This window comes from Phoca vitulina, unplaced genomic scaffold (assembly GCF_004348235.1).
Source record: "Phoca vitulina isolate PV1807 unplaced genomic scaffold, GSC_HSeal_1.0 scaffold38, whole genome shotgun sequence".
Taxonomy (NCBI): Eukaryota; Metazoa; Chordata; class Mammalia; order Carnivora; family Phocidae; genus Phoca; species Phoca vitulina.
The window spans coordinates 14,588,334-14,614,587 of NW_022589741.1; the positions used below are offsets into that span (position 1 = coordinate 14,588,334).

Consider the following 26,254-nt stretch of genomic DNA (forward strand, 5'->3'; position numbering starts at 1 on the left):
GTTAAGAGCCTGCCTTCAGCTCAGGTCATGATCTCAGAGTCCTGGGATCGAGCCCCGTGTCAGGTTCCCTGCTCAGCTGGGAGTCTGCTTCCCCTTCTCCCCCTGCCCCTCCCCCCCGCTTGTGCACTCACGCGTGCCCTCTCTCTCTCTTGCTTTCTCTCAAATAAAATCTTTTAAAAAACCCGACTTCGATTTGTCTGCCTAGCACAGTCTTTCTCAACTGGAGTTTCTCATGTGAACCACAGAACATAGAAAATGAATTTATAGGGGCACCTGGGTGGCTCAGTCATTAAGTGTCTGCCTTCGGCTCAGGTCATGATTCTAGGTCCTGGGATCGAGCCCCACATCGGGCTCCCTGCTTAGCGGGAAGCCTGCTTCTCCCTCTCCCACTCCCTCTGCTTGTGTTCCTTCTCTTGCTGTGTCTCTCTCTGTCAAATAAATAAATAAAATCTTAAAAAAAAAAAAAAATGAATTTATAGAACTAGTGCCATTCTAGATGCCTAGGAAAGAAGTTAATTTATTACATATAGTGGAGACCTTGAGACAGTAAATATCTTACCAGGGGGGTTGAGAGCAACTGACAGCAGCTGTATTGTAATAGACTTTTAATAGTGGAATTGAATGAAAGGTCATTTTGAAATCGAATTAATGACTTCATACTCATTAACAAAGGTACAGATAGATGCTTGTTTCTGTTATGCAAAGAGTAAATAATTGAGGATATTGTTTGAAATACAGTTTTTAAAAATGGCAAAGTTTTTTATTTATTTATTTATTATTTTTTTTTTTTTTAAGATTTTATTTTATTTATTTGACAGAGAGAGAGAGAGAGAGACACAGCTAGAGAGGGAACACAAGCAGGGGGAGTGGGAGAGGGAGAAGCAGGCTCCTGGCCGAGCAGGGAGCCCGATGCGGGGCTCGATCCCAGGACCCTAGGATCATGACCTGAGCTGAAGGCAGACGCTTAACGACTGAGCCACCTAGGTGCCCCTAAAAATGGCAAAGTTTTTTAAAAGATTTATTTAGTGAGAGAGCGAGTGTGCACGAGAGCAGGGAGAGGGGCCGAGACGGAGAGAGGCAGGCACCCCACTGAGTGCAAAGCCTGCGGTGGGTCTCAATCCCAGAACCCTGAGATCATGACCTGAGCTGATGTCAGAAGCTTAACCGACTGAGCCACCCAGGCGCCCCTGAAGGGCAATATCTAGTGGTATTTTTTTAAATTTAATAAAAATCCTTATAAAATAAATATGTATGTTCCTCCTACCTGGATATGTATGAAACTTCTTTGTATTATTACAGTTGTTTTGTCACTTTATTTAAATGGTTGATCTTGTATTTCTTGTTATAAGAACAAAGCATTTTCAGGGAAGAATGTTTTTTTGTCTGTTTTCCCCCCATAATCAGCACAAAGTTGTCTTTTGGAAGTAGTGCTTATAGTTTTGACAACAGCTTTGCTGGCTCTTTTTTTAAGATTTTATTTATTTATTTGACAGAGGGAGATATAGCGAGAGAGGGAACACAAGCAGAGGGAGTGGGAGAGGGAGAAGCAGGCTTCCCGCTGAGCAGGGAGCCCGATGTGGGGCTCTATCCCAGGACCCTGGGATCATGACCTGAGCCGAAGGCAGACGCTTAACGACTGAGCCACCCAGCCGCCCCAGCTTTGCTGGCTCTTAAAGTATATGTAGGCTATATAAATTTTTTTTTTTTAAAGATTTTATTTATTTATTTGACAGAGACACAGCGAGAGAGGGAATACAAGCAGTGGGAGTGGGAGAGGGAGAAGCAGGCCTCCCGCTGAGCAGGGAGCCCAGTGCGGGGCTCGATCCCAGGACCTGGAATCATGACCTGAGCCGAAGGCAGCTGCTTAACGACTGGGCCACCCAGGCGCCCCTATGTAGGCTATATAAATTTAAAAAAAAGTATATGTAGGCTACTGTCCAGGAGTTCTTTCTTTTCCCTTTTCTCTCTCTCTCTCTCTTTTTTAAGATTTTATTTATTTGTGTGGGAGAGCGAAAACGAGTGGGGTGAGGGGCAGAGGGAGAAGCAGACTCCCCACTGAGCAGGGACCCCATCGCTGGGCTTGATCCCAGGACTCCAGGATTATGACCTGAGCTGAAGGCAGATGCTTAACCGACTGAGCCACCCAGGCGCCCCTCCCTTTTCTCTCTTAATATGACTTCTTTTTAAAAGATTAGTCTATCTTAGCTGGCCTGAGTTTGAATAACTTTAGTGCTCTGGGCAAAATTGCAACTAAACTTTCCACAGAGCTTTTCTCTCTTCTGCCTTCTGACTGTAAGGCCAGGACTGCTATATGACCCAGGCATCTGATCAGTAGTCTCCTACTTGGCTTGCTTGGCCCTCCCATGATGTTGCTTCCTGTCAAGTATTTTTAGAAAGGACTTGGTTAAAGGTCTTCAGCTTTTTCAATTACAAAATTATTAACTTGTTCGATTACAAACAAAATGCCTTAGAGTTGAAGTTACTTTTTAAAGATTTTATTTATTTATTTATTAAAGATTTTATTTATTTGAGATACAGAGTGAGAGAGAGAGCACGAGTCAGGGGGCAGAGGGAGAGGGAGAAGCAGGCTCCCCACTGAGCAGGGAGCCTGATGTGGGGCTTGATCCCAGGACCCTGGGATCATGACCTGAGCCAAAGGCAGACGTTTAACCAACTGAGCCACCCAGATGCCCCTAAAAGATTTATTTATTTATTTTGGAGAGAGAGAGCGCGCACATGCTCAAGTGCAGGGCGTGGGGGGTGGTGGTGAGGGACAGAGGGAGGGAGGAAATCTCAAGCAGACTCCCTGTTGAACACAGAGCCAGATGCGGGGCCTGATCCCCTGACCCCAAGATCATGACCAGAGCCGAAATCAAGAGTCAGCCACTCAACAAACTGAGCCACTCTGGTGTCCCCAGTTCCTATTTTTAAAATGTCTTAAAGTCTTTAAAGAAGGGACATCTTTTTTTTTTTTTTAAAGATTTTATTTGTTTATTTGACAGAGAGATAGCACAAGTAGGCAGAGAGGCAGGCAGAGGGAGAGGGAGAAGCAGGCTCTCTGCTGAGCAGGGAACCTGATGTGGGGCTCGATCCCAGGACCCTGGGATCATGACCTGAGCCGAAGGCAGACGCTTAACCACCTGAGCCACCCAGGCGCCCCGGGACATCTTTCTTCAGATCAAAAGGAATTGGCATTCTTTTAGGTACTCTATTTTATTTTTTTATTTTTTTAAGGATTTTATTTTTAAGTAATTTCTATACCCCACATGGACCTTGAACTCAGAACCCTGAGATCAACAGTTGCGTGCTCTACTGCCGACAGAGCGAGCCAGGCACCCTGTGGTACTCTATTTTAGATGTTTAGATTATGGACCATGTAAGACCAGAGGGATTTTATTTCCTATCTTATGCCTGAACCTGAGAAGTTTTCTTTTACTTGCCATTTCAGACCCATCCAAATGTGGATAAAAAACTTTTCACTGCAGAATCTCTAATTGGCTTGAAGAATCCAGAGAAGTCATTTCCAGTCAACAGTGATGTAGGGGTGCTAAAGTGGAGGCTACAAACCACAGAAGAATCTTTTATTCCACTGACAAGTAAGTGCTTCTGGCCAGTCCCACTAAGCTAGTCTGCACTGAGAACTAGAAATAGCCCTGGCTTGTACGTGCTTATCTTCATTGCCGTAGCAAAATTCTTTTTGACAAAATGACTTTCTTTCAAAATGGGCTTAGTACTGCATTTTGTGTATTTTAATCATGAGCTTTTGTTTTTTAGTAGCTTTAATTTTGAAACTGTTATTTATAATAGTTTATATTAGGGTGTCTAAGGCCTGCAGCTAGCTATCCGTTTTGATTTGCCATCTTAACTTTTCTCCACTCTTTTCCTAATATTTGAGTATTCCTGCTTTGCTTTTTTTCCTCAGTTAATTGCTGGCCCTCAGAGAGTGGAAATGGCTGTGATGTCAACATAGAATATGAGCTACAAGAAGATAATTTAGAACTGAATGATGTGATTATCACCATCCCGCTTCCGTAAGTGGTGTCCCCACATAATCATTTTTTTCGGTACTGGGCTTATAGAAATAGTCTTTTGGAACTTGTTTTGGAGGCAGCACTTAGTTGGCCATCCATTCTAAGATATCTGCTTCTTAAAAAGGCCAGTTGTAAAAGAAACCAGTTACAAAAGTCCACAATACTATATGCTCATATGACATTGGGAAAACATAATACTCTTGGAACAGAAATCAGGAGGTAGAGAGGAAGACAGTTGACTGCAACAGGGCACAAGAGAACTTTCGAGGACAGTGGAAATGTTCTATGACTTGACTGTGGTGGTGTTTACAAGATTACATACATTTGTCAAAGTGTGTTGAGCTGTTCACGCTAAAAGGAGTGGATTTTACTGTTTTTAAAACCAACTCAAAGCCAGTTGTAGTTCTAGAGCTGTTTCCAGATGTTGGGCCTGTGTTTGTTCTTGTAGTAATGAAGACTTCCAGAAGGAGGAGCCACTTTTCAGTCCAAAGTCTTGGTTTTGTTTTGCAACTCAGAAATTGAATCTGTCAGACTGAATTTTTTCTCTTTCACTTGGCTCTCGAAACTTTCAGCTAAAGATGAGAGTATGTTTTCAAGGGAACTATTGATTCTTGCCGGAGAACATATTTACATTAGTTTTCGTAAATTTTCTAAAAGTTTTATTGAGTATAACTGACATACAATAAACTACACATATTTAAGTTGTACAGTTTGATAAGTTTTGACACGTATATACCTGTGAAACTGTCACCACAATTAACATAATGAAAATGTCCAACACCCCCAGAAGGTTAGTTCCAGTAAGTTTTTATTTTTATTAATTTTTTTTAGTTCCAATAAGTTTTTAATGTGTGCTTAAAAGCCCCTCTTTCTAGGATCATCTGGAAATACTCTTTCCCTTAAGTTTATCTCACTAGCACTTCCAGTGAGTGTGCTCTATTATTATATCACCAATGAATCCAGCTCCTCTCCTCTACCTCTCAGTACCTGCCCCCCATGATGAAGTACAGGGTATAATTATGAACACCCAGTAAGTGTATCTTATTGTATGTATCTTAGTGTATCTTTACTGTTATATTGCTTAGTTATTATTGCAGAGAAAATGATACTAATTTAACTTGTAGTTTTGTTTCTTTTTTGATAATTCAGACGTTTACGTGGCCAGGTCTGGTTTTTCATCGTTCTTATTTTCCATTTTAAAAAATATGCTTTAGGGGCGCCTGGGTGGCTCAGTCGTTAAGTGTCTACCTTCAGCTCAGGTCATGATCCCAGAGTCCTGGGATCGAGCCCCACATCAGGCTCCCTGCTTGGTGGGAAGCCTGCTTCTCCCTCTCCCACTCCCCCTGCTTGTGTTCCTGCTCTTGCTATCTCTCTCTCTCTGTCACATAAATAAAATCTTTAAAAAATTTAAAAAAAAAAAAAAATATATATATATATATATATATATGCTTTATTATCACTCTCTCCTTTATTGGGGTAACTGTCTTAATTCCTCACAGCTTGGTTATTCTTTCAGAACAATAGATGGCTGCCTTGAACCATTGTAGGACTTGGGCGTTGGTGACAGGTGTGGGTTTTGTTTTGTCAAGATTTATTTTACTAGGCTATTTTTAGGATGCCACAATTTTTAGGCCTCTCCATCTACCCTATAATTGTGGTTATGGTGGTTTCCTGTGTCTTAGTTCACTTTTGCAGTAGTCTCCAGAAGAGACCCTTCCTTACACAACATTTTACCCTCTTGTCTTGAACTGATCAAATTTGAGCGATCAGAATCGGAAGAAGAGCAGAGAGAAGAAACATATATACCACTAGGACCATAGAATTGATAGGGAAGAGCTGATCATGTTGTATCACCGTTAAATTCTTCTCTTTGTCTTCCTTATTTACTCTGCCCCTAATACAAGCATTGAATGGCACTGGTGAATGAAAAGATGGTAAATTTGCAATGTGTAGGAGTGGGTGACAACTGCCTGTCAGCCATGTTTGGGGGTGCAAAGTACATCCTAAGTAGCCCTGATTCTCTGGCAGATTAAGGACAGCTAAGTGTCTCTTTCTTCCATCATGTTCACGTTCTGGGCAGGGGTGATTGTGTTTTTACTTATCATATAAAAGTCCACTTACTGGATTATAAATCAGACCCACCAGCGTCAAGTACAGGTTTTGAAAGAAAATCTTTTGAAGACATCTTCTCAAAGGCCCAAATTCATCTCCATTCTAAATAACCAGGTAGTAATGTATAAGGTTTTGCACCACTACTATCAACTCTTTCCCCCCCATTGTCACCTATAAGGGGAGCTGCAGTATGTTAAAATTCCTTCTTGACAAGGCAGCAAACCCTTGGTGCAGAATTTTTGGAAATATATCCCACTTTTGTCAGTCTTTGTCCCCTGGTAGGTCCAGATTTAATCCACAAGCTGGAGCAGCCCATGGATATCTCTGCCAGTTACCTGTGGTTGCATGTATCTATATATATAAAGGCAGTGAGTGAGACCCTTGGCCAAGGTGCTAGGACTTTGTTTGAACCTTGAAGTTATTAGGGGAGCCTCATTTTTTTCTAGGACCATAAAAAAGTGGGCAGAATCTGAGGAGCATAATCAAATTCAGGGCTGGTTTTCCTTGGCAGAGTTCTTCCAGCTCTGGACCGCTAAGGTGACACAGGTGTTTCTCATGACAGATCTGGTGTGGGCGCACCGGTGATTGGGGAGATTGATGGCGAGTATCGACACGACAGCCGACGAAATACTTTGGAGTGGTGCCTGCCAGTGATTGATGCCAAAAATAAGAGTGGCAGCCTCGAGTTCAGCATTGCTGGGCAGCCCAATGACTTCTTCCCTGTTCAAGTCTCCTTCATCTCCAAAAGAAACTACTGTAACATACAGGTATCCGCCCCCTTTTTTTTATATATTTTATTTATTTATTTGACAGAGAGACAGCGAGAGAGGGAACACAAGCAGGGGGAGTGGGAGAGGGAGAAGCAGGCTTCCCGCGGAGCAGGGAGCCCAGTGCGGGGCTCAATCCCAGGACCCCTGGATCATGACGTGAGCCGAAGGCAGATGCTTAACGACTGAGCCACCCAGGCGCCTGAGGTATCCCCTTTGAATTGAGATCACATATGGGGAAAGTGGTAAGACGGATGCCAGATAAACAGCATGGTATCAAAACTCAGAAAAGCTGGGGTGCCTGACTGGCTCAGTCTGTAGAGCATGTGACTCTTGATCCTCAGGGTCATGTGTTTAAGTCCTATGTTGGGCCTAGAGCTTATTTTAAAAAGAAAAAATCAGAAAAATTGGTGTTCCCTGAGGATTCCATTATTGACTCTATTGTATGATCTTGGTCAAATTCCTCTCCTGTTTTAACTCAGTTTTCCTCTCTAGATTGGGCAAGGTAAAGAAATTGAATACATATAAAAGTATTTATGGATTGTGGGGCACCTGGGTGGCTCAGTTGTTAAGCGTCTGCCTTCGGCTCAGGTAATGATCTCAGGGTCCTGGGATCGAGCCCCGCATGGGCTTCTGTGCTCAGCGGGAAGCCTGGTTCTCTCTCCCACTCCCCCTGCTTGTGTTCCCTCTCTCACTGTGTCTCTCTCTGTCAGATAAATAAAATCTTTAAAAAAAAAAGTATTTATGGATTGTGCAAGATTTGTATTTCTTAGTTGCCTATTTTTTTTAATAAGATCATACATTTTATTTTTTTTAAGATTTTTTAATTATTTGACAGAGACAGTCACAGTGAGAGAGGGAACACAAGCAGGGGGAGTGGGAGAGGGAGAAGCAGGCTTCCTGCCGAACAGGGAGCCCGATGCGGGGCTCGATCCCAGGACCCTGGGATCATGACCTGAGCCGAAGGCAGACGCTTAACGACTGAGCCACCCAGGCGCCCCTCATAATTTTAAAAGCCATTTACCAAAACAGCCAACCTGTGGTTTTATAATGCCTTTTATTTTTTAATTTTTGAAATTTTTAAGTTTTTGTTTGTATTTTGTTTTGTAATGCCTTTTATATGTCACTTGGTTTGAACCCAAGGACGGAAAGAAAGTTTTGTTTTTATTTTTATTTTTATTTATTTTTATATTTTAAAGATTATTTATTTGAGAGAGGGAGAGAAAGAACATGAGTGGGGGTGAGGGGCAGAGAGAGAGGGAGAAGCAGACTCCCTACTGAGCAGGGAGCCTGATCTGTGCCTTGATCCCAGGACCCTGAGATCGAGCCCCGAATCAGGCTCCATGATCAGCACAAAGTCTGCTTATCCCTTTTCCTCTGCTCTTCCCCCCACTCATGTGCACTCACGCTCGCTCTTGCTCTCTCTCCCTCTCTCAAATAAATAAATAAATAAATAAAATCTTTTTTAAAACCCCACAATATTTGGATTGTTTATGTTACAGCTTCCCTTCATTAATACAGATAATCATGAGCCAGTTCTTTTGCAGACCTGGTCCTTTAGATAAGCAAAGTAATGAGTATTTGTGAACTGTTTCTTTAGATCATTATTTTTAACTCATTGTTCCTCTTGTTTTTGAAGTTGCATTACAAGGACCCAATTTATGTTACAAATTTCCCCCTCTGACTTGTTGATTTGCTTGTTATTGTGGCACTGTCTTACCTTCCCACATGGTCTCTGTCTCTCCTGTAAGTGCTTGGGAGGTTACAGTTTTCCTTCCTCTGTTGGGTAATTCCAAAAAGCACTTCTCTCTCCACTCTCAGTTATTGGCATAAGCCCATCAATATTGGGAGTACAGGCTTGAAACCAAGACATGGGATAGTAGTGGGTACATTTTCCTGTTTGGGACAATTCGAAGAGTAGGAGGACTCTCTGAAAACCTCATTAGAAAATACAATCAGTGGTTCAAGCATTGTGTGAATGCCATTACAGACATTAATGTTGCAGGTAGTTCATTAAACTAGACATTTATAATTAAAAAGGAAAAACAAGATCTCAAAGAAGGACCCAGCCATATCTAGAAAATAAGTGTGATAGAGCAGCTTAGTGAGACTTGGAGAGCAAATCAGGCAAATGAAGTTGAAGAGTCAGAATATTGCATTTTGGGTCAAAATATTAATTGATCAGCCTGATAAAATGTGAACTTCATAGGTTTTATGGGGCAGACCTGGGTAGTGGCCACTCATTCTAGATCTTTTACTTGATACCACTGTACGTCTCATGCCAACAGTTGTCTTTTCTGTCTAGAAAGCAAGTTAATCATGTTGGTGGAGAAGAGTGATGCTGCAAGGCACAATCGTGAATTGAACTTTTTTAGTGTTTTTGAGTTATTTTTAATACTGCTTTAAGGGAATTTGATCTGTCCTGAGAATTTAGCCAGCACCTTGGAGACTCGCTCTCCTCCTGCTTTACCTCACTCTTTGTTTGTTTCCCTAGGTTACCAAAGTGACCCAGGTAGATGGAAACAGCCCTGTAAGGTTTTCCACAGAGACCACTTTCCTGGTGGATAAGTATGAAATCCTGTAGTACCAAGAAGAGGGAACCGGAAAGGAAGTATTTCAAATTAATAAAGAAGAAGCCAACAGTGGCTGAAGAGTTTTTTCCAAATCCACAAGCCATTGGAGACCCTTTTTTTCTGGTACAATGCACGATTCTCTGCGCGCAAGGACCCTCAACTCACCCTCAGTGTTCAAGTGTCACAGAGACATTCTTTGGCAAAGAAAGACACAAACATAAAGGGAAAGGCTGCTGATTTCTTTGGCAGATTTTACTGGCCAGCAGGAAAGCACGTTCTCCAGAGAATGCTCCCCAGTTAAACAGCTTCTCTGCCTTTGCCTCATTGTTGCTCCTTTGTTTTAATCCCTAAATACGGTTACATTTCATACTTCATTTTTAAAAAGTTTTCTCTGCAAATTTTAATCTTTCATACTCCCTTCCTTTACCTTCAGTTTTTCTCTCTATACCTTCAGTCAAGCACTGGGATCATGCACATGTAGGGGCGCTCCTGGGGACTGGCTGATCTAACCCAGCCTCGATCTATGGACTCTACAGGTGAACTGCTTACGGGGGATGAGGTCTAGAAGGTAACAGATAAGGAGGTACTTTGTCTCTTTCCTATGTCCACTTGTCCCTCCATTCCCTGGCACGTTGTCTTCCTTCAGTCGTGTTCCTCCAGTTTAGAACAGTACTGTGAATCCCACTCGTGCCAGTAGTAAAGGCCACTGAGAAGCAGCTTTCTGATGGCACAGCCCCCACTTGCAAGACGCCTGAGAGGCGAATGGTTCTGTCCAGCGAGGGCTTTCACATCCACAGGTAATGCTGTCTGCTGCTGGTGCTCCCCCAAGCTTCTGGTTCTCTACACTTTGGCTACTTCAGCTAAAACATGAAAGCCCACTCACATGTCTTGAATTCGCCACCTCCTCCTTCCTGGCCCTTCTCTGTGTTCTCAGTCCTTTCCTGTCTTTCCTGTCTCCGAAGTCCTTCCTTTTCGTCCCTTGAGCCCTTCTTGTTGAGTCCTCATGCCCCCTCTCATCCATTACTTGTGCAATGGAGAAGGCTACATCAGCCGGCCCAGCGTTGGCTTTCTCAGTATTGCACTTGGTAGGGTTGCTGGGCCTGCTGCTAGGCCACAGCCCCCGGTGGGGCGGAGAGGCAGATGACAAGGTGACCTGCTGCACTTCCAGCTGGGCTGGAGAGGACCAGTCCCACTCGGGACGACCTCAGGCCTCCCCTGCAAAGAGTGTACTGTCCTCGAAGCAGAGCAGTCACACACAGGTGGCCGCGGACAGAATTGTTTGCCAAAGAAGTTTCTGGCCTTTCCCTTTCCCTTAACTGCATCAGGGAAGAATCCTTATCTCTGGCTTGGTTTCCACATGAGATTTTTTTGAGGAAGGGGACTGGGACAAGAAATCTGTCATGTAGTGAAGTAGGCAAGAAATCTTATTAATCCAGTTTTGTTTGAAAGTTGCTTGTCCATATGATTTTTTTAAAGTTGTTTAGTTTCACAACTTTTTTTTTTCTGAAATTACTTTTGGGGTAATATTTAAAATGAGCGACATTTTGTAACCCTGTAAAATACATAGGGAATATAACATTCCAGTGTACACAAAGAAGGAAAATTCTTTAATCAAATAAAGAGTATTATAAAATGAATGTTTATTAGACTCTTGGCTCTCTCATACTTTGGTGTCTCCTTGCTGATTCGAGATGATGTAACGGGATCTAAGTTTAAAAATTAATGATATGTTTTTTTTAAGAGCAAAGAATCTCTATCCGAGAGTATTCGTTGCCTTCCCCCACATTACAGGGATCGTGCCTCCGTGGGTATTCTCCATCTGAGCGCACACATACGTACACGTACACATGTACTCCAGCCCGTGGGGTTTTTTAATTTGATGCTACTTACGGACTTTTGGTCTTAATTTTTTGTCAGGGGCAGTTGTAGAGTCAGAACCATGAGGCTTCATCTGTAAAGAATAACAATGATTGGTGATGTCTCAGAGCATTCTCTTCTCCATTAGAGCAGCAGTGGTAAGAAGTAAGTGATCCCGGGGTGAGGGATGGATGGATGCTTGGGGAGCTTGGATAATTCCCTCAGGAAAGTCTTCATCCTTACTTTCTTTTTATGTAACTTAAAAAACTATTGACTGTCAACAAATTCTTTGGAAGACAAATTACTCTCTGTAATGAATAACGAGCGTCTGGGAATGATAAAAGTTTTTTATCTTCAGGGTGAAAGCCAAGAGTTTGAATTTTTTTCTTCCTAAGAGAAATACGAAGTCTCTGGTCTGTTGCTGAAGCGTGGCGTGGCTCTGAGACCGTAACCCTAACCCGGGGGAGCTTAGGGGAGCGCGCCGGAGCCGTGCCACGCCCCTGGCTGGCGCTGGTCCCTCCACCGCACCAAGTGGGCCTTTTGTTGGCCTCTCGTGAGGGAGCCGAACGAGATCATTTGATCTGACTGAGCATTCTGGTTAATGTAGGAGGTTTGTGGTTCCTGCTTTGAATTAATTAATTCCACACAGAGGAGGTAGGGAACACACCTCGAGGTCAGGAATTCCTTTCCAAAAAAGATCTGTAATTCATCTACTCACAGTAGTTTCAGACCCCCCGGATCTATCAGCCCATGCATCTCTCATTCCGGAAGCTTTGCCTTCCGATTAATGTGAAGTTGTTCACACTGAGTAGCGTCTGAGAGATTTCCAGGCTTGATACAGAGGAGCTTTTTTAAAAAAGTTCACATCTGGTCGGGCTCATTGGAGGAAGATAGAAAAATAGAAAAAGCCGCCATCCTCAAGAAGATGAAAGTCTAACTAGAAGCAATGGCTACCTACTTACAAAGCCTTTTCTCCTCAGGTAGACAAGCGTTAACTGCGGCTGGTGCTAGTGCGAGTCTCAGTGAGGGTGAGGAATAGGTCGGGGTCTGTCTCGTAGGCTTCAGAGCAATCTCTCAAAGGAAAGCAAAAACTCCGAATTAACTCCCCGTTACTGTGCGCATCTCATTGCAACCATTCTCTGCCTCCATCTCCTCTTCTTGCCCCCTCTGGTAAATCTATCTGCAGCTACAGAGCTTTGAAAGTCCTGGAGGGTCCACGAGGAACCGGGTGCTGTACATTGCTCTTACCCAAGGTTAGAAAGCCTCTCCACAAGCATCAGTCTCCCATCTTACCCTCAGGGGTTAGACGTTTACGTGGAGCCAGACCTTTAGCAAGACTATACCTTTCCAAACTAAGCTGTTGCCCACTCTCAAACACAAGCGGTCAAGCAACAAAGCAGTTTTCAGAAGCTTGGGTCACTTCCCACTCCTCCATCCCCCACAGACAGAAAGGTTTTTTGCCTTGCTGTTCATAGGGCAGGGGCTCAATTGTTACTTAGGGCTTAGCCCATTTCTCGAAAGCTCCCATAAGCGTACTCTCTGTGATCAGGTTGATAACCAAACGGGCTGGTTGAAAAAGAGGCATTACAATTTCAAGGCAATGAGGGAAGTGGAGATAGGTTTTGTTTCCCATTCTCTTGCCGAAATCAGTGGTGGTTCTTTTCAGCTCATAGGAAGGTCCTGAGCCTACACGGATGTAGATGAGACCACTCAGCTTTGGCGTCTCTTAGCTTTGGGTCTGAGCATGGACTGTGCAATTTCTAGGACAAGCTGAGGAGAGACCGCCCGCTGAAGAAAGGTTTGAACTTTTCCCCAAGTTGGATGCAGGGAGGAGTTACTTGGCATCATTGCTGTCACCACACCCACGCTAATGATGCCTGAGTTCAGGATCTGCAGAGGCCAGAAAGGAGAGCTTTAGAAGATGTGACTGAACAGGGTTCGCTTACTGTAGTGAGCAATAATCGCCTCCTTCTGGGGCTGGAGGGAGCACAGAGGTGGGAAGAGTGCCTAGGCAAAGGCAGGAGGGATGTGGAAATAGACTCCTGACATTCATAGCCAAGTGCAGAGGGCCTTCAAAAATCCACTCTTCCTTCCACACCCAGCCTTTGCCCTCTCCCGCCTGCTTCCAGTTCGGAAAGTCTGAAGCATGCTTGGAAAGCTGTTTTCTGCTTTCTTCTCTCTTCCTCCCCCTTTCCTGAGCTCCCAGCTGCTCGACCTCTTGCGTAATTGTGAGAGAGCACTGAGTTTTTTGATGGGCTCCAGATGTGCAGCGGGTGGGGGTGGAGGGTGGGGGCGGTAGGTCTGTAGTCCCCGGAGTGCTCAAACTGTGGGAACATAGGGCCTCAACCCAGCAGGAGTGAGGACACATTGCACAGAGCCCTTATCATGGGGTCAGCTGGTCCTTGGGTGGGAGGGCAGAGAGAAGATGGGTGCTGTTTCGGCCCCCTGCCTCTGCATCAGCTGCCCTGCGGCGGGCTCGATCATTCCCTGAAATTCCTCCTGACCGAGATGGTAAAGAAGCTCTGGGAGTTGTGAAACAGTTACGTGAAAAGACTCTGAGGTACCCCAATCAGAGCCCCTTCCCTCAAATGCTGGGTCTTGGCACGTAGGATGCAATAGTTGGGGTTTTGTTTCTTTTTCTTTTACCAGAATAGTCTGGAAATTACTGTTGTGATCCGCTTCATGAAAGGTGGCCAGAGTCAAAATACCTTCAGGAGCCTCAAACAGTGTGAAGAGAGGAAGAGTAAGAGGCTTCCTCCCATCCCCCAAATCCTGGGGCTTCCTGGTACCCACGATGCCTGCTGGAGCCTTGCTTGTTTGACCTCTGGTAGCCACAGCTAACTGTGAAGTGTCTTTCCCCTCCCCCTTCCCGTCCACTGCCTGGCTCCAGTCAGCCCCAGCCTCCAGCTGTGGGGGGCCCCCCTGCTAATGCTGGCCCTGTCAATGAGTGACCAAAGATTGCCGCAGTTCAGCCTCCTGCTGTTCCAGGGTTAGGGAAAGAGGGCACAAACTAAAGCCACCGAATCAGAACAAGGTATGTCCATCCCAAGGAGGGCAAATTATTTTCTGCTATGTGCCCCAGCTGGAAGCCTTGGGGGCTTTCTGCTCCCTCATTCAGCGAGGAGGAGTCTCGGGGATCCCTCTAGGGCAGGTTAAAGAGGTCCAGCCTAGCTGAGGTCAGCTCCCTAGGGCCTCCCCGGTCAGTCTCCTGGGGCAAGAGCTGGCTTTGCAAGGTAAGGATCCACTGTCCGCTGTGTTGGATTTCGGGGTGGGGGTTGAGATGAATGACTTCAACTAGGCTCAGTTTCTAGACTCCTCTTGGGTTTTTAGTCCCTCCTTTTCTTCCTTATTAGCCCCCTACTCCTCCAGAGACCCAAACTGCTATAGGATGGTGTGCTCAATAGTCTGTCTATAGCTTGCGCCCCCCAGTTGTACGTCAGCGGGTGGTGGTAGGGCGGAGCTACATGGATGGGGGCAAGATGATGATTCAGTGCAGGTTTCTGTGCTTTACCCTTCCCATGGCACTTTAACACGTCTTCTACCTCTCCTTAGAAAAGTCTGTGAAGCCTGATGCGCAGGGTCAACAACCCCATTTACAGCTCTTCATGGTAGGGCTTGGAATAGGGTGAGGAGGAGGGGTGATGGGGTAAGCCTGGGTCCCCTCAGCAGATATTTCCTGGAGATACTGAGACTATGCTGGAGGGCTCTGAGACCAAGAGGTTCACTGGGAGCCACGGAGGACTCAGGCACCTAAGGTTTTAAAAAAGCGGGCGGGCGGGGGGAGAGAGTGAGAAACCGTCAAAAACACCCTTTCAGAAGAGCCTTAAGGCCTAGGGGTGGAGGGTGGTCTAGGGGAGTCCGAAGGGGAGGGCAGGAGGGGGAGGGGTGTGTGTGTTGATGGTAGTGGAGAGCCCAGCTGCAGAGAGGAACAAAGCGGGCGCTGTGCAGGCGGGGGTGGGGGGGCCTGGGGGGGGGGGGGCTGCTATGGGAAAGGGGGGGGGGGGGACCTCGGGCTCCAGCTCCACAAGGGCGTCTTCTCCGGCTGGCCTGGCAGGACGGGACGGGGGACAGGGGCGGGACCGGGGGGCGGGACTTCTCGCTCTCCTCCCACTCAGCGGGCTCCCAGGGAAAAGCAACAGTGTCCTCCAGAGCCCGAGGCCGCGGCGGCCGAGCCAGGCGAAGGAACCGGTGTCCCTCTCTCCCCGCGCGAGGTAAGGACCCTCTCTCCCACTAGGCCCGTGGGTCTCGCTGGCTGCGCTGCTGGGACTGGATAAGGGGAAGTTTCAGGGCCTGGCGGCAGCCCTGAGATCAACTCTGGGCTGGGGTGGGCCCAGAAGAAACCGTGGGGGAGGAGGGGGCGCTCCAGGTGAGTGCAGTGGGGTGGGGGGACGGCCGAAAGGGGCTTTGCGGGGACCGGCTCCGCTGCTTTTCCGCCGGCCGCTTGCTTTTGCCCTCCCGAGCCTCTGTCCGCGCAGCCGCCAGAGGGGGCCCTCGCGCTCCTCTCCGGGGGGGACGCTGGTCCTTGCCCCATCCAGAGTCTCCCGCGGGCACCCAGACGGCCGGCCGGGCTGACACTCGCAGGGGCTCGTCCGCCCGCGCCGCGCTCCTCCCACTCTGCGGCCGACGGCAGGACTGAGAGCCCTGCCCCGGGCGAGGGGGCTCCCCTGGGCCATCCCGGCTCCTGTCCCCGGCCAGGCCGCCTAGACGGACGAGGAATGTGTGCGCAGTCCAGCCCCGAGGCAGTGGGAATCCGGGAGGGACTCTTGGTGTGTTCAGGAGATGGGAGGCGCGTCCGGGGCCTTCCGAGCCCTCCTCCGAGGCCCCGCATCTTTAGGGGTCCGGGAGGCCGGATGGGGCACCCTTAGGGGGGTGAGTCCCAGGTTCTTGCCACGCCCGCCGGGTCCGGATTCGTATCCCTAACGGAGTTCCCCGAGGCGGGGGGCTGAGCCAGCCATCCGGGTTCCTCCGGGATGGGGAAGTGCGGGCGGGCGGCCGGGGGCAACGGGGCCTGGGAGGGGCCGCCGGGCGCGGGGTTGCCGAGGCGCCCGCGGACGCTTCCGCCGGGGCTGGGGCGAGCGGGGGACCTGGCCGGGTGGCCGCGAGGCCCAGCGGGGGACCCAGGGAGCCGGGGCGGGGCTGCATTCTGGGCCCGTTAGCTCAGCCGTCCCGGAGGCTCCCGGGCTGACTCATCGGGCCGCTCGCACACAAACACCAGCTCCCCACCACGTCAGGCATCCCACGCAGCGGACACGCACCGCGCCCCACCCCGTGTCACCCACGCGCCCGCCCGCCGCGCGCGCGGCCCGGGGCTCGGCCGCCGTCGCACGCGGGGCAGCCTTGCGCACGCCTGGACCTCCGCCCGCAGTCCGCGCGCGCTGCGCTCACGCAGTTCCCGCCCGCACACCTCGCCGCTCACACCCGCAGCCCTGCGCTCACACTCGCACCTCCCGTGCACCCTCAGCCCCCCTTCCCGCAGCGGCCCCGCGGGGAGCGGGCGGTGTCGGAGCGGCCGCCCCTTTCCCCGGCCGCGCAAACAAGCGGCTCCTTCTCCCTGCCCCGCCAAAGAAAGGCCGCTTGTCCGGCGTCCGCGGCGGGCGGGGCGGCCCAACACTGCGGCCTTGTCCCACCTGGCGGCCCTGGGCAGCGCAGGCCCAGGGCCAGCGAGGAGCCGCGCCCTGGCGGCAGTCCCAGCCCGCCCGCGACCTCGGAGAGGGGCGCTTTCCAGCACCCCCACCGCTCCCCCATGAGAACCAGAGCCCCACTCTCCACTCCCGCCTCTCCCCGGCTCTGCCCCCTCGAGCCTCCGCCGCCCGCCTCTCGTCTTTGATCGCTAGCGGCCCCGGCCTGCCCTCAGTCTCCCCTTTTCTTCCCTTCCCCTGGCTCCCCGCCCCTCGGTTTCCCCCTCCACGGCCCTCTGTACCTTCTAGGGCTGCCCCTGGCCGTCGTCCCCTTTACTCGACGACCTCTCTGTCCTGAGTCTCCCCATCTCCTTCTTTGTCCCCCAGGTCCTCCACCTCGCTGTCCCTCCGTCTCCACCCAGCTCTGCGTCCCCCGGCCTGTTTCCCCATCTTCTTCCCCCTCCTGTCCATCTCCCCAGCTCTCATTTCTCCTCATCCCTCAGTCTCCGTCCTTCATCCCGCCCCGCATCCCTGCGTCTCCCCTTCTCCGCCGGATCCTGCCGCTGACCCCTTATTCCTACCCCCCCCTCCCCCCGCTTCTCAAGTTCTCTCCGCCCCGGCCTTTCCACACCCCTCCCCGGCCCCCGCCCTCCGGGATCCCAGCCTCAGTTTCCTTCCCGTCCCGACTCCTTCCCCTGCCGGCGGCCCTTCCTCGAGGGCGGATGCGTGTCGGGAAAGCGACGGCGGCGGCGGGCGGAGAGGGTCCCAACTCGGCCCCGCAGGCCTCGGGCCGCGGCCATGCGACGCCCGGGGCGAGGCCTCGGCTGGTCCCCCCGGCCACAGGTGAGGGCTGGAGCGGCCCCGCGGGACCCCGGGGAGCGCCGGGCTAGCGCTCGGGGACTCGCCCGGGACCTTTGGCCGGGGGCCCGATTTGGAGCCTGGACTTCCTCCAGTGCCTGTTGGTTGCAGACCTTTTCGGCCCTTCCTCGGGCCTCCCTTCACCCTAGTTTGGGCGCCGAGACCCCGGAGCGGTGGCTCCGGACACCCACTCGGCGGAGAGGGCTGGGGGCGGGCAGATCCCGCGCGGCCTGGGTGCGCGCGCGTCCCCGCTGGGCGAGGAGGCCGGAGGGGCCGGGCCTGAGCGGGGGTCACCCGCGGGAGCCCCGGTCTCGCCCGCCGCGGGGTCCCTCCCTGTTGCACGGCGGCTCCCGGCTCCCAGGCCTCTGCGGCGCTGCGCCCCGGGAGGTGCGGGAGGGCCACGGAGAGCCGGGCTGACCGCGGCGCCTCCCTCGCCTCCCTCCTTCCCGGGGGCCGGCCTCGCGCCGCACGGGCCTTTTTTTGGCAGCGGGACCGGGCGGGGCGCTGGGAGAGGGTAATTACTGCCCGGGTAGTGGGTAGCCCCGTCCGCGGAAGCGGGTTGGCGGGTGAGGGCGCCCCGGGCCCGGGGTGGGGTCCGAGGAGAGCGCGCCCCCAGGTGGCGGCGGGGCAGCCCCTTTGTCCGAGCGCGGCTGGGACGCGCCGGTCGGGGGTAGCTTTCCACTCCACCTGGGTTAGGTTTCGGAGCTGGGCGCACAGCCTCGACCCTGCTGTTTCTCCATCTTTTCTTATCTTCTTGGTCTCTCCCCACACCTCCCTCCTTATCTCCCCCCTCCTTTCACATGATTATTTCCTTCTCTTCTCTCCTCTCATCACTCCTGTTCCCCATCAACCTTATTCCTTTACAGTCTTCATCTCCACTTGAAATTCTTTGGTGTAAATAAATGAACACGCCCAAAGCTGCCTAACAGGGTGACAGTGACGAATTTGACAGATAAAGGCGAAGTGACGTGTTGTAGATCTTGAAACCCGTACTAATGACTGGCATGTTTACGGTGCTTTGCGCTTCACAGAGGGTCATTTAATATCATAGCTGAATCTCCAATCTTTAAAAAAAAAAATGACAGTTTTATTGGGGCACCTGGGTGGCTTAGTGGGTTAGGTGTCTGCCTTCCGCTGGGGTTGTGATCCTGGGGTTCTGGGATGGAGCCATGAGTTGGGCTCCTTGCTTGGCACGAAGTCTGCTTCTCCCTCTCCCTCTGCCCCCCCCACTCGTGCTCTCTGTTGCTTGCTCTCTCAAGTAAATAAATAAAAATAAAAATAGTTTTATTGAGGTATAACGTATATACCATAAAATTCACTTAATTGAAACGCGTGTTCAATAACTTTAAGAGTATATTTACAGAGCTGTGCCTGCAAGTTTCATCTTAGAACAATTCAATCACCCCAAAAAGAAATCTTGTGCCCATTTATAGTCACTCTCCATCCTACCCTTAGCCACAGGCAAGCGCTAATCCAGACAATCTTTTGTGAAAAAGTCATTATTCCACTTTTATAGAGAATGACTTGACACTCAGAGAATTTAAGTAACTTGTCCAAGATCTCACAGCTAATAAATAATAAAGTCAGGGTGAGAATTTAAGGCTCTTGCATCCCAGCCTGAAGCTTTCTTTCCACTAAACGGTGATGCCTTTCCTTCACCGTTATTTATTGTTTTATTTTCTTACTCCCTCTTTTAGGTAAACTCCCCATTCCCAACCCACTCTCTCACCTCTCTTCCCTCGGAGAATGCTGAGGGATTTCCCTGAGTGGAAGGAAACAGGACAGCCGGCTCTGACCCTGGAAATGCTTCCCCATGGCCAGATCTCCTGGGGACGTGCCAGGCCAGCTTGGAGCTTGGTGTAGGTTAACGGCCCTTGCCTTCCCTCTTCCCAGGCAGAGTTGGGATGGGCCCCAGGCCCTATTCCGGTTTCTCTTCCGCCAGCTTGGGTGGACACAGTGACGGACATGATGCCGTCCAGGTCCGGAAGGGTGGAAGCTGGGAGGGTAAAATTAGTAACTCTCTATGGCTGAGGCCCTTGGGCCCCACTGCCAGGGTCAGACACTCCTTGGAATGCTGGCTTCTGCCCCCACTTCCTCTCCAAGTCACCCGCCCTGGTCGAGGGCTAGTAGAGAAGTGGAGGGAAACCCTGCCTTCCTTGGTCTCCCTCCTACCTTGAGCCAAGCTCTCTCGGCTGTCCCCAGCCCCACTTGAGCAACAAATGGGAACCTTTGAACCTTAGCAAGATGATCAAGGCATGGTGGGCATGCAGGCACACATGAGTACCCAAAGGTCCCTCACATTTCTCAGGCACCGAAACTGTGAGCCAGGGAAAAAGGGATGGGTGGGAAGAGTTCAAGTTCTGGTTCTGGAATCTACTTTACCCTTGGTTCTAAAGACCCAAGCTTCCTACAACACCAGATCAGATGAAGAACCTTAGAAAACTGTATTCCTGCTATTAGTCACCACTGAGGGGTTTTTTTGCTGATTGTCTGGGGGTGAGACTGCTTTCTGGGGAAGAGAAGGTGTAGGAGTTGAGACATACAGAAGGTAGGAATGGTTGAGTTTTGCCTGTGGTGTCTCCTTTAAGCAGACAGCCTGTTGAGACCCCTGGGGGGAAAAGAGACAAAGGGAGAGGCAGAGTGGGAAGGGTACAGGGAGGGAGCTCCTCCTCAGCCCAGCCTGGGGGGGTCTCTGGCTACCAGTGTCCCTGGGGGAGTTCCTTGGACCGGCTTCCCTCACTGAGGTAATTTCCCCCACCCTACCTCTGGCTCCAGATGTGTGAGGCTGCCGCCAAAGCCTGGCTCCTGGGTGTCAGAGGCAAGAAAGCAGAGAAATAGAGGCTGGGCCTCTAGGGGTCTTTGGGCTTATGGTGGCAAGGGCCAGGACTGTGTGCTGGGTGTCTGTGTGGGGCCGTAGATGAGGCACTGCTTCCCCCCCGCCCCCCCCCCCCCCAGCCCCGAAGCTCCTGAGCTACCCGCACTTTTTCTTCTGCATGAGCCTGCTGGGAATGAGGGTGACTGGTACCGCCCCCCCCCCCCGAGAACCTGGCCACAGAGCCTACTCCTTTCCCTTTCCTCCCCTGGCCTCCCCACCAACACCCGCCTTCTGCCGTGTCCCCAGGAGCTCTGGAGCCCCAGGACCATGGACGCTGTTAACAGGAACCAGGGAGGCCCTGGATGCAAGACCCAAGCAATGGTAAAGGTGAGTGGGGTCAAGGCCAGGGGGCAAGAGGGCTGTTGGAGAGGGTGGGTTTGGCTCCTTTCCCCACCTGTGGCCCCAGCCCAGGGATGAGAGCCCTTCCCCAGGTCCCAAGCCTATTAACAGCTAAGTCTTTATCTGAATCAGGTTAATTGGTTCACCCAGAATATACCCTTTGGAAGTCAGGAAGTGGCTTACAGATTGACCCTGGGCTGTGTCCCTCTCCTCGATCCGTGGCCCTGCCCTCCGTTGCGATTTAGTTTCACGGAGGCAAGCAATGGCCAAGGGGATGGCCACGGACAAGTCTACAGCGACAAGTCTGCATTGGCCCTCCTCTGCGGCACCCCTTCTCCTCCCCAGCACCCGCCTGCTCCCCTCACTTTCTCCTTGTTTCTGTCTTAATAGACAAAAGGGGCAGTTAAGCCAAGACTTGAGATAAATCCAGTGGGACGAGTTAGTGGCCTAGATTCAGATCTCATTACAGTTTAGTGTAATAATGCTCCGTGCAAGATTTTGTGCTGAGCCTTTCCGACACCCTCAGAGCCCTTTGGAGCCCTTTGGAGAGGGCAAGTGCCGGAGAGAGTGTCAGTGTGACTGGGTGCTCAGGGTCTGGCCTGAAGTCTCTCATGATGCTCATCCCTCACCCCCACTACCTGCAGAAAGGGCCCTTGGACCTGATCGAGACAGGCAAAGGGCTGAAAGTGCAAACGGACAAACCACATCTGGTGAGCCTGGGCAGCGGGCGGCTCAGCACGGCTATCACCCTTCTGCCTCTGGAGGAAGGTAAGTCTGGAGGGGCGGCCCCCCTGCCACCCCTCTGTCCTTCCAGACATTTCTGCCCCTGATCCCAGGCGTGTGCTGGGGCCCTTCTGCCCTTTGTCCGCCATGTTCGCCTCTCCCAGATGCGAGGCTGTACCACCCCACTCCACCAGCTTGCCCCCCTTGGCCCGGCCCCCCTGGACTGCCTGGCCCTCTTTGGTAGATAATCTGGCTCCGGGACTGCGATTAAAGATCAGTTTAGAAACGAGGAGAGCACTGAAACAGGAGAGTCCATTGCTCTTAGCAACCAGTGTGGCCAAGAAGAAAGGGGCCCCGTTCCAGGGCAATGCCTGGTGTGGGAGCAGGTACCTGTGGAGCGGAGGGCCGGAGGGCCCGGAGGGCCTGGAGTAGGGGCAGACCTCCCAAGATAAGGCCCTGGCCCGGCCCCCTTCCCTGGTGGCTTCTGCCCTGCCTGGCTTCTCCCCGGGCTGCACTTGTTGCCTGGGTGATTCTACATTCCCCACATTCTCCAAATACCAGTCCCGGGGGCTCTGCCAGGGGGAGCTGAGCAAGCTGCAGCAGGGAGGGGAGCGAGGAAGGGCGAGGGTTGCAGGTGCAGAAGGCGGGGGAGAGAAGAATGAGAGATGGCAGATTTGGAGGAACAGAGTGGGGAGCGGGATGAAGGAGGAAAAGGACTTGGGGGCGAGGAGTTGGAGGGACTAAAGGAAGGTCTGCAGAAAAGAAGTTCCCCTTCTCTGTCCATGGAGCCTGGATGCTCTGTGCCCTCCGGGTCCCCCCATCTGCGAGCCAGAGTTTTCTCCCAGAGTTCCTACCCCTGACTGTCCCCACCAGGCTCAGGGGGCCAAAAGGGGCGGCCGGTAGGAGGCCTCGACCCTTCGTCAAGGAGGAGGTGGGCTTATATTTCCTTTGCTGCCCTCCCCGCCCAGCCTCTGACTCAGTTTGCCTTCCGGCTTCAGGGAAGACAGTGATTGGCTCCGCGGCCAGGGACATCTCACTGCAGGGGCCGGGCCTGGCTCCAGAGCACTGCTACATCGAGAACGTGCGGGGCACCCTCACCCTCTACCCTTGTGGCAATGTCTGCAGTATTGATGGGCTCCCTGCCCGGCAGCCCACCCGGCTCACTCAGGGTAAGGCCCGCCGACCTCCCCCTCCCCGCCCCCCCCAGCCAGAGGCATCGGTCTCTGTTAACAGAAGAGCCTGGGCCAGGGGCTGGGGAAGCCTGCTGTGGAGGTTGCCATGGTAACCGCCGGGGCCGGAGCCCGTGGGGTGCTCAGGTGCGTCTGGACGTGCCTCAAGAACATCCCAAATCCCTCTAGCATCCAGATTTGTCTTCAGCCTGCTTTTCTTCTCCGCTCACCTCTTCGGTGGGGGGACATGGGGGGAGAGGTTCTGATGACCGCATTCAAAGGGCGGGGTTGGGGGAGCGGCAGAGTGGTCATTAGTGATGGTTAAGGGAGAGCAGTTGGAGCGACAGTGAGGACAACCCTGGCGTTGCTCCGTGATGCCAAGAGGGAGTCGGTCTGAAAAGACTCAGAGGTGGAGAGGGAGGCCAGTACCCCCTGATGGGGATGGAGCAAAGGTGAGAGCTGAGGACACGCTCACTCCGGGTAAAACACCATTGACAGTAGCTTTGGGGTCATGAATATGGTTACCACCCTGTTCCCCAGAGTCACAGGCCATTCCGTTGTGTCAGGTGGCTCTGAAAACCGGGGCCCCTAGTTCCTATGGTGACCGGGCAGTTTAGGGGTCGGCCCAGGTGGCACTTCGACAGACCAGGTGTGTCTGCCCTGGGCATCCACTTACACAGTGAATCGTCACATTAGGGGAGTGAGCAAAGCAGGCTTGGGGTGGGGGGTAGAGGTGGGGTTGATGCGAGGCTGGGAGCTGTGGGCCAAGCCTGGCTCTGAGCGGGAGGACTAACGTCCCGCCGCTGTTTTCTGGGGACTCACTCCTCTTTCCGGCTGGAAGCTCCTTGGCAGTGGAAATCCCACTCATTCTTTTGTTTCCCTCTGTCCTTCTGTTCACATCCCTTAGGCTCTCTTTAGATGCGACTCCCTTCACAGCTGACCCAGGAGACCCAATCTTGCCCTACTCCTTTCTTCCTGCCCTTGGGAGCGTGAGGGGGACATGTGGCTTCAGGGCCGCAGGTCCACCAGTGGCAGCCGCAGCAAGCAGGCCCTTGCCTCTTCTGGGGCTTCAAGTTGTCTGACTCCAGATGAGAGGAAGAACCCCCATAAATTGGGGCTTTGGCTGTGATGCCATCTGGTTCTTTTTTTTTTAAAAAGATTTTTTTATTTATTTGTCAGAGAGAGAGAGAGAGCACAAGCAGGGGAAGCTGCAGAGGGAGAGGGAGAAGCAGGCCTCCCGCTGAGCAAGGAGCCTGATGTGGGACTCGATCCCAGGACCCTGGGATCACGACCCGAGCCGAAGGCAGACACTTAACTGACTGAGCCACCCAGGCATCCCTATGCCATCTGGTTCTTGACAGTCCCATTCAACCTCCAAGAGAACATCGTCCCCAAGATTTGGGTGTGTGGAAGTGAGCTAGAAGAGCAGCAAGGAGAGGGAGGGGCAGAGTTCAAAGAAGGCTAGAGAAAGAGCCCAGCCCTTACTCCCCCAGCCCCAGATCCCTCGCATCCATGGGCAAGAACACGTGTGTTGTGAGCAGGGTGGAGGTACGGATGCTCTGTAGGGCCCTCGTGTGCAGTCTTTCCAGAGCATCATTTAGCTCCCTGAGAAGAGGGAGGGCCTGGGTCAAGATGGAATTCTTAGGCATTTCCTGTGGCCCGGGTGACCTCTAACTCTTCCCCAGCCAAGGGCCCACCCTGCCAAGTATGTACCCTCCCACTCTCTTCTGACCCTAAACCCCCTTCCCTTTGGCTCCCTCCCACTCCCATAGCCTCCTTGTCTGGGCTTGCCGTCTCAGGGGCTTGCCGTCTCAGGAGCTTGGTGGCCCTGGGAGGGGTATGCAGAGGCACAAAGGAGCGGGTGTTCTTCTCCCTAGCACTCCCCCTCCCCTGGGCTCCCGGGAGCTGAGGCTTTCCTTGTCTCATCTCTGGAGCAAGGCACCAAGCCCAGCCCTGCCGGGCCCCACTCCGGACATTCTTGGGAGTGCGTTTCCCTGGAAACTGGGTGGCTCGGGAGGGGGGGGGTGCATGTGCTATCTCTGTGTGTCTGTGTAACTGGAGTGTGTTTATAGATCTCCGGATGTGTTTGTGACTCTGGGCTTGTGTATCGCTGTTTGTGTCTTTCCTTGTGTTTATGGATCAGCGTGTTCACGTGGGGGACGGGGGTGAACTCAGGACTGATGGTACCAAAGGGTCCATGTGTGCAGTCCCAGGTGGGTTTGAGAACTCACTGGCCCCGTGCCTATCTGTGGGCATATGTACAAGAGGATCGTGTTCCCTGTCTTGTTCCCCTGCCCCAGCCTTATAGGAGGACCCTCCTCTTTGAAAAACAGAGGGCTACCCTACAAAGAACAAGGAGCCCGTTCTGGCCCGGATAGGCCATCCATAGATGCATCATTCTGGGCACCGTGCCAGCCAGAGGCAACTTGGGGAGGCACATGTCATGAGGAGTAGAGATGGCAGTGACAGGCTCTTCCAGCAGGACCATGCCTGGGCTCGGGGGTGTGCGGGGGGGGGGGGGGAGCAGGCAGAAAGCAGACGTCAGCCTTTAGCTTTCGCTAAAGCTGCGGACACGGCAGCGTGACGTGAGGGAGCCGAGGACGAGCCCGATCCCACCTCCATACCCCGGTGTTCTGGCACATCACACGCTGTCCTCTTTTCTATGGAGCAAGAGGTAGAGCTGGGAATGTGAGCAAGGAAATAGGAAGGAATCTCAGTCGGCCAGGCTGCCCCACCCTGGGACCACAGCGCCAGACCACATGAAAGCTCTGGGAGGGGACAGACCAGGGGAAGACCCAGAAAGCCACACAGCTCAGGGCCCAGGCTGTCTAGACAGTAGGTCCCCATCCACTCCCAGCATTCACTGCCAGCCCAGTCTCCACGCCTCCTTCCCTCCCTAAGCCCCTCATTGGTGGGTAGGGGCTTGTGTGAAGGCCATAAGAGGGGGGCTCCCTGGAATGTGGCCGGGGAGCTGGGCTTCCTGGGTAATCCAGCTATCTCCCTCGGGGATCCAGGACACTGAGCCTCTTCCTCTCCCACCCAATTATCAGTTCTCCCTTCTGTAAAATGGGAGCAAAGCTTCCAACTGTCCTCTGCTATAAGATAAAGATCAAAAGAAGGAGAGAAAAAGCAAAAGCGTCTAGCTGCTCCCTTCTTTGCGCCTGCCTCCTGCCCTATTTCTCACTGGCGGGCATCCTCCGTGTCTGTCTGGGTCTGTCCAGCTGGCTGTCACAGTTTCCAGACCGATGAATCATTCTTCCTGAGGAGATTTTTTTCTTAAAGCCTTCCCCTATTTTGCATTTAACCCTATATGGTTCTTCCATTTTCCTTCA

The 26,254-nt window shown here is 51.7% G+C and overlaps 2 protein-coding genes across 15 annotated transcripts in view; both read left to right on the forward strand.

The window, feature by feature from the left end:
• ARCN1 (archain 1) overlaps nucleotides 1–11,120 on the forward strand; it is a 28,768-nt gene extending 17,648 nt beyond the window's left edge. Inside the window, exons 7-10 of the mRNA XM_032427991.1 lie at nucleotides 3,449–3,596; nucleotides 3,923–4,031; nucleotides 6,706–6,910; nucleotides 9,405–11,120. Coding sequence (XP_032283882.1) covers nucleotides 3,449–3,596; nucleotides 3,923–4,031; nucleotides 6,706–6,910; nucleotides 9,405–9,494 — 552 coding nt within the window. The 3' untranslated portion in view covers nucleotides 9,495–11,120. The remainder of the gene's footprint in view (nucleotides 1–3,448; nucleotides 3,597–3,922; nucleotides 4,032–6,705; nucleotides 6,911–9,404) is intronic.
• A 3,136-nt stretch (nucleotides 11,121–14,256) lies between these two features.
• Nucleotides 14,257–26,254, forward strand: part of PHLDB1 (pleckstrin homology like domain family B member 1) — a 49,628-nt gene continuing 37,630 nt past the window's right edge. For 3 of the 14 annotated variants that reach the window (XM_032427844.1, XM_032427845.1, XM_032427843.1), the window contains exons 1-6: nucleotides 14,258–14,374; nucleotides 14,893–14,948; nucleotides 15,456–15,551; nucleotides 20,938–21,018; nucleotides 21,675–21,798; nucleotides 22,752–22,922. In XM_032427844.1, coding sequence (XP_032283735.1) covers nucleotides 14,946–14,948; nucleotides 15,456–15,551; nucleotides 20,938–21,018; nucleotides 21,675–21,798; nucleotides 22,752–22,922 — 475 coding nt within the window. In that variant the 5' untranslated portion in view covers nucleotides 14,258–14,374; nucleotides 14,893–14,945. The other 11 variants (XM_032427849.1, XM_032427846.1, XM_032427852.1 and 8 more) reach the window with 9 other exon arrangements.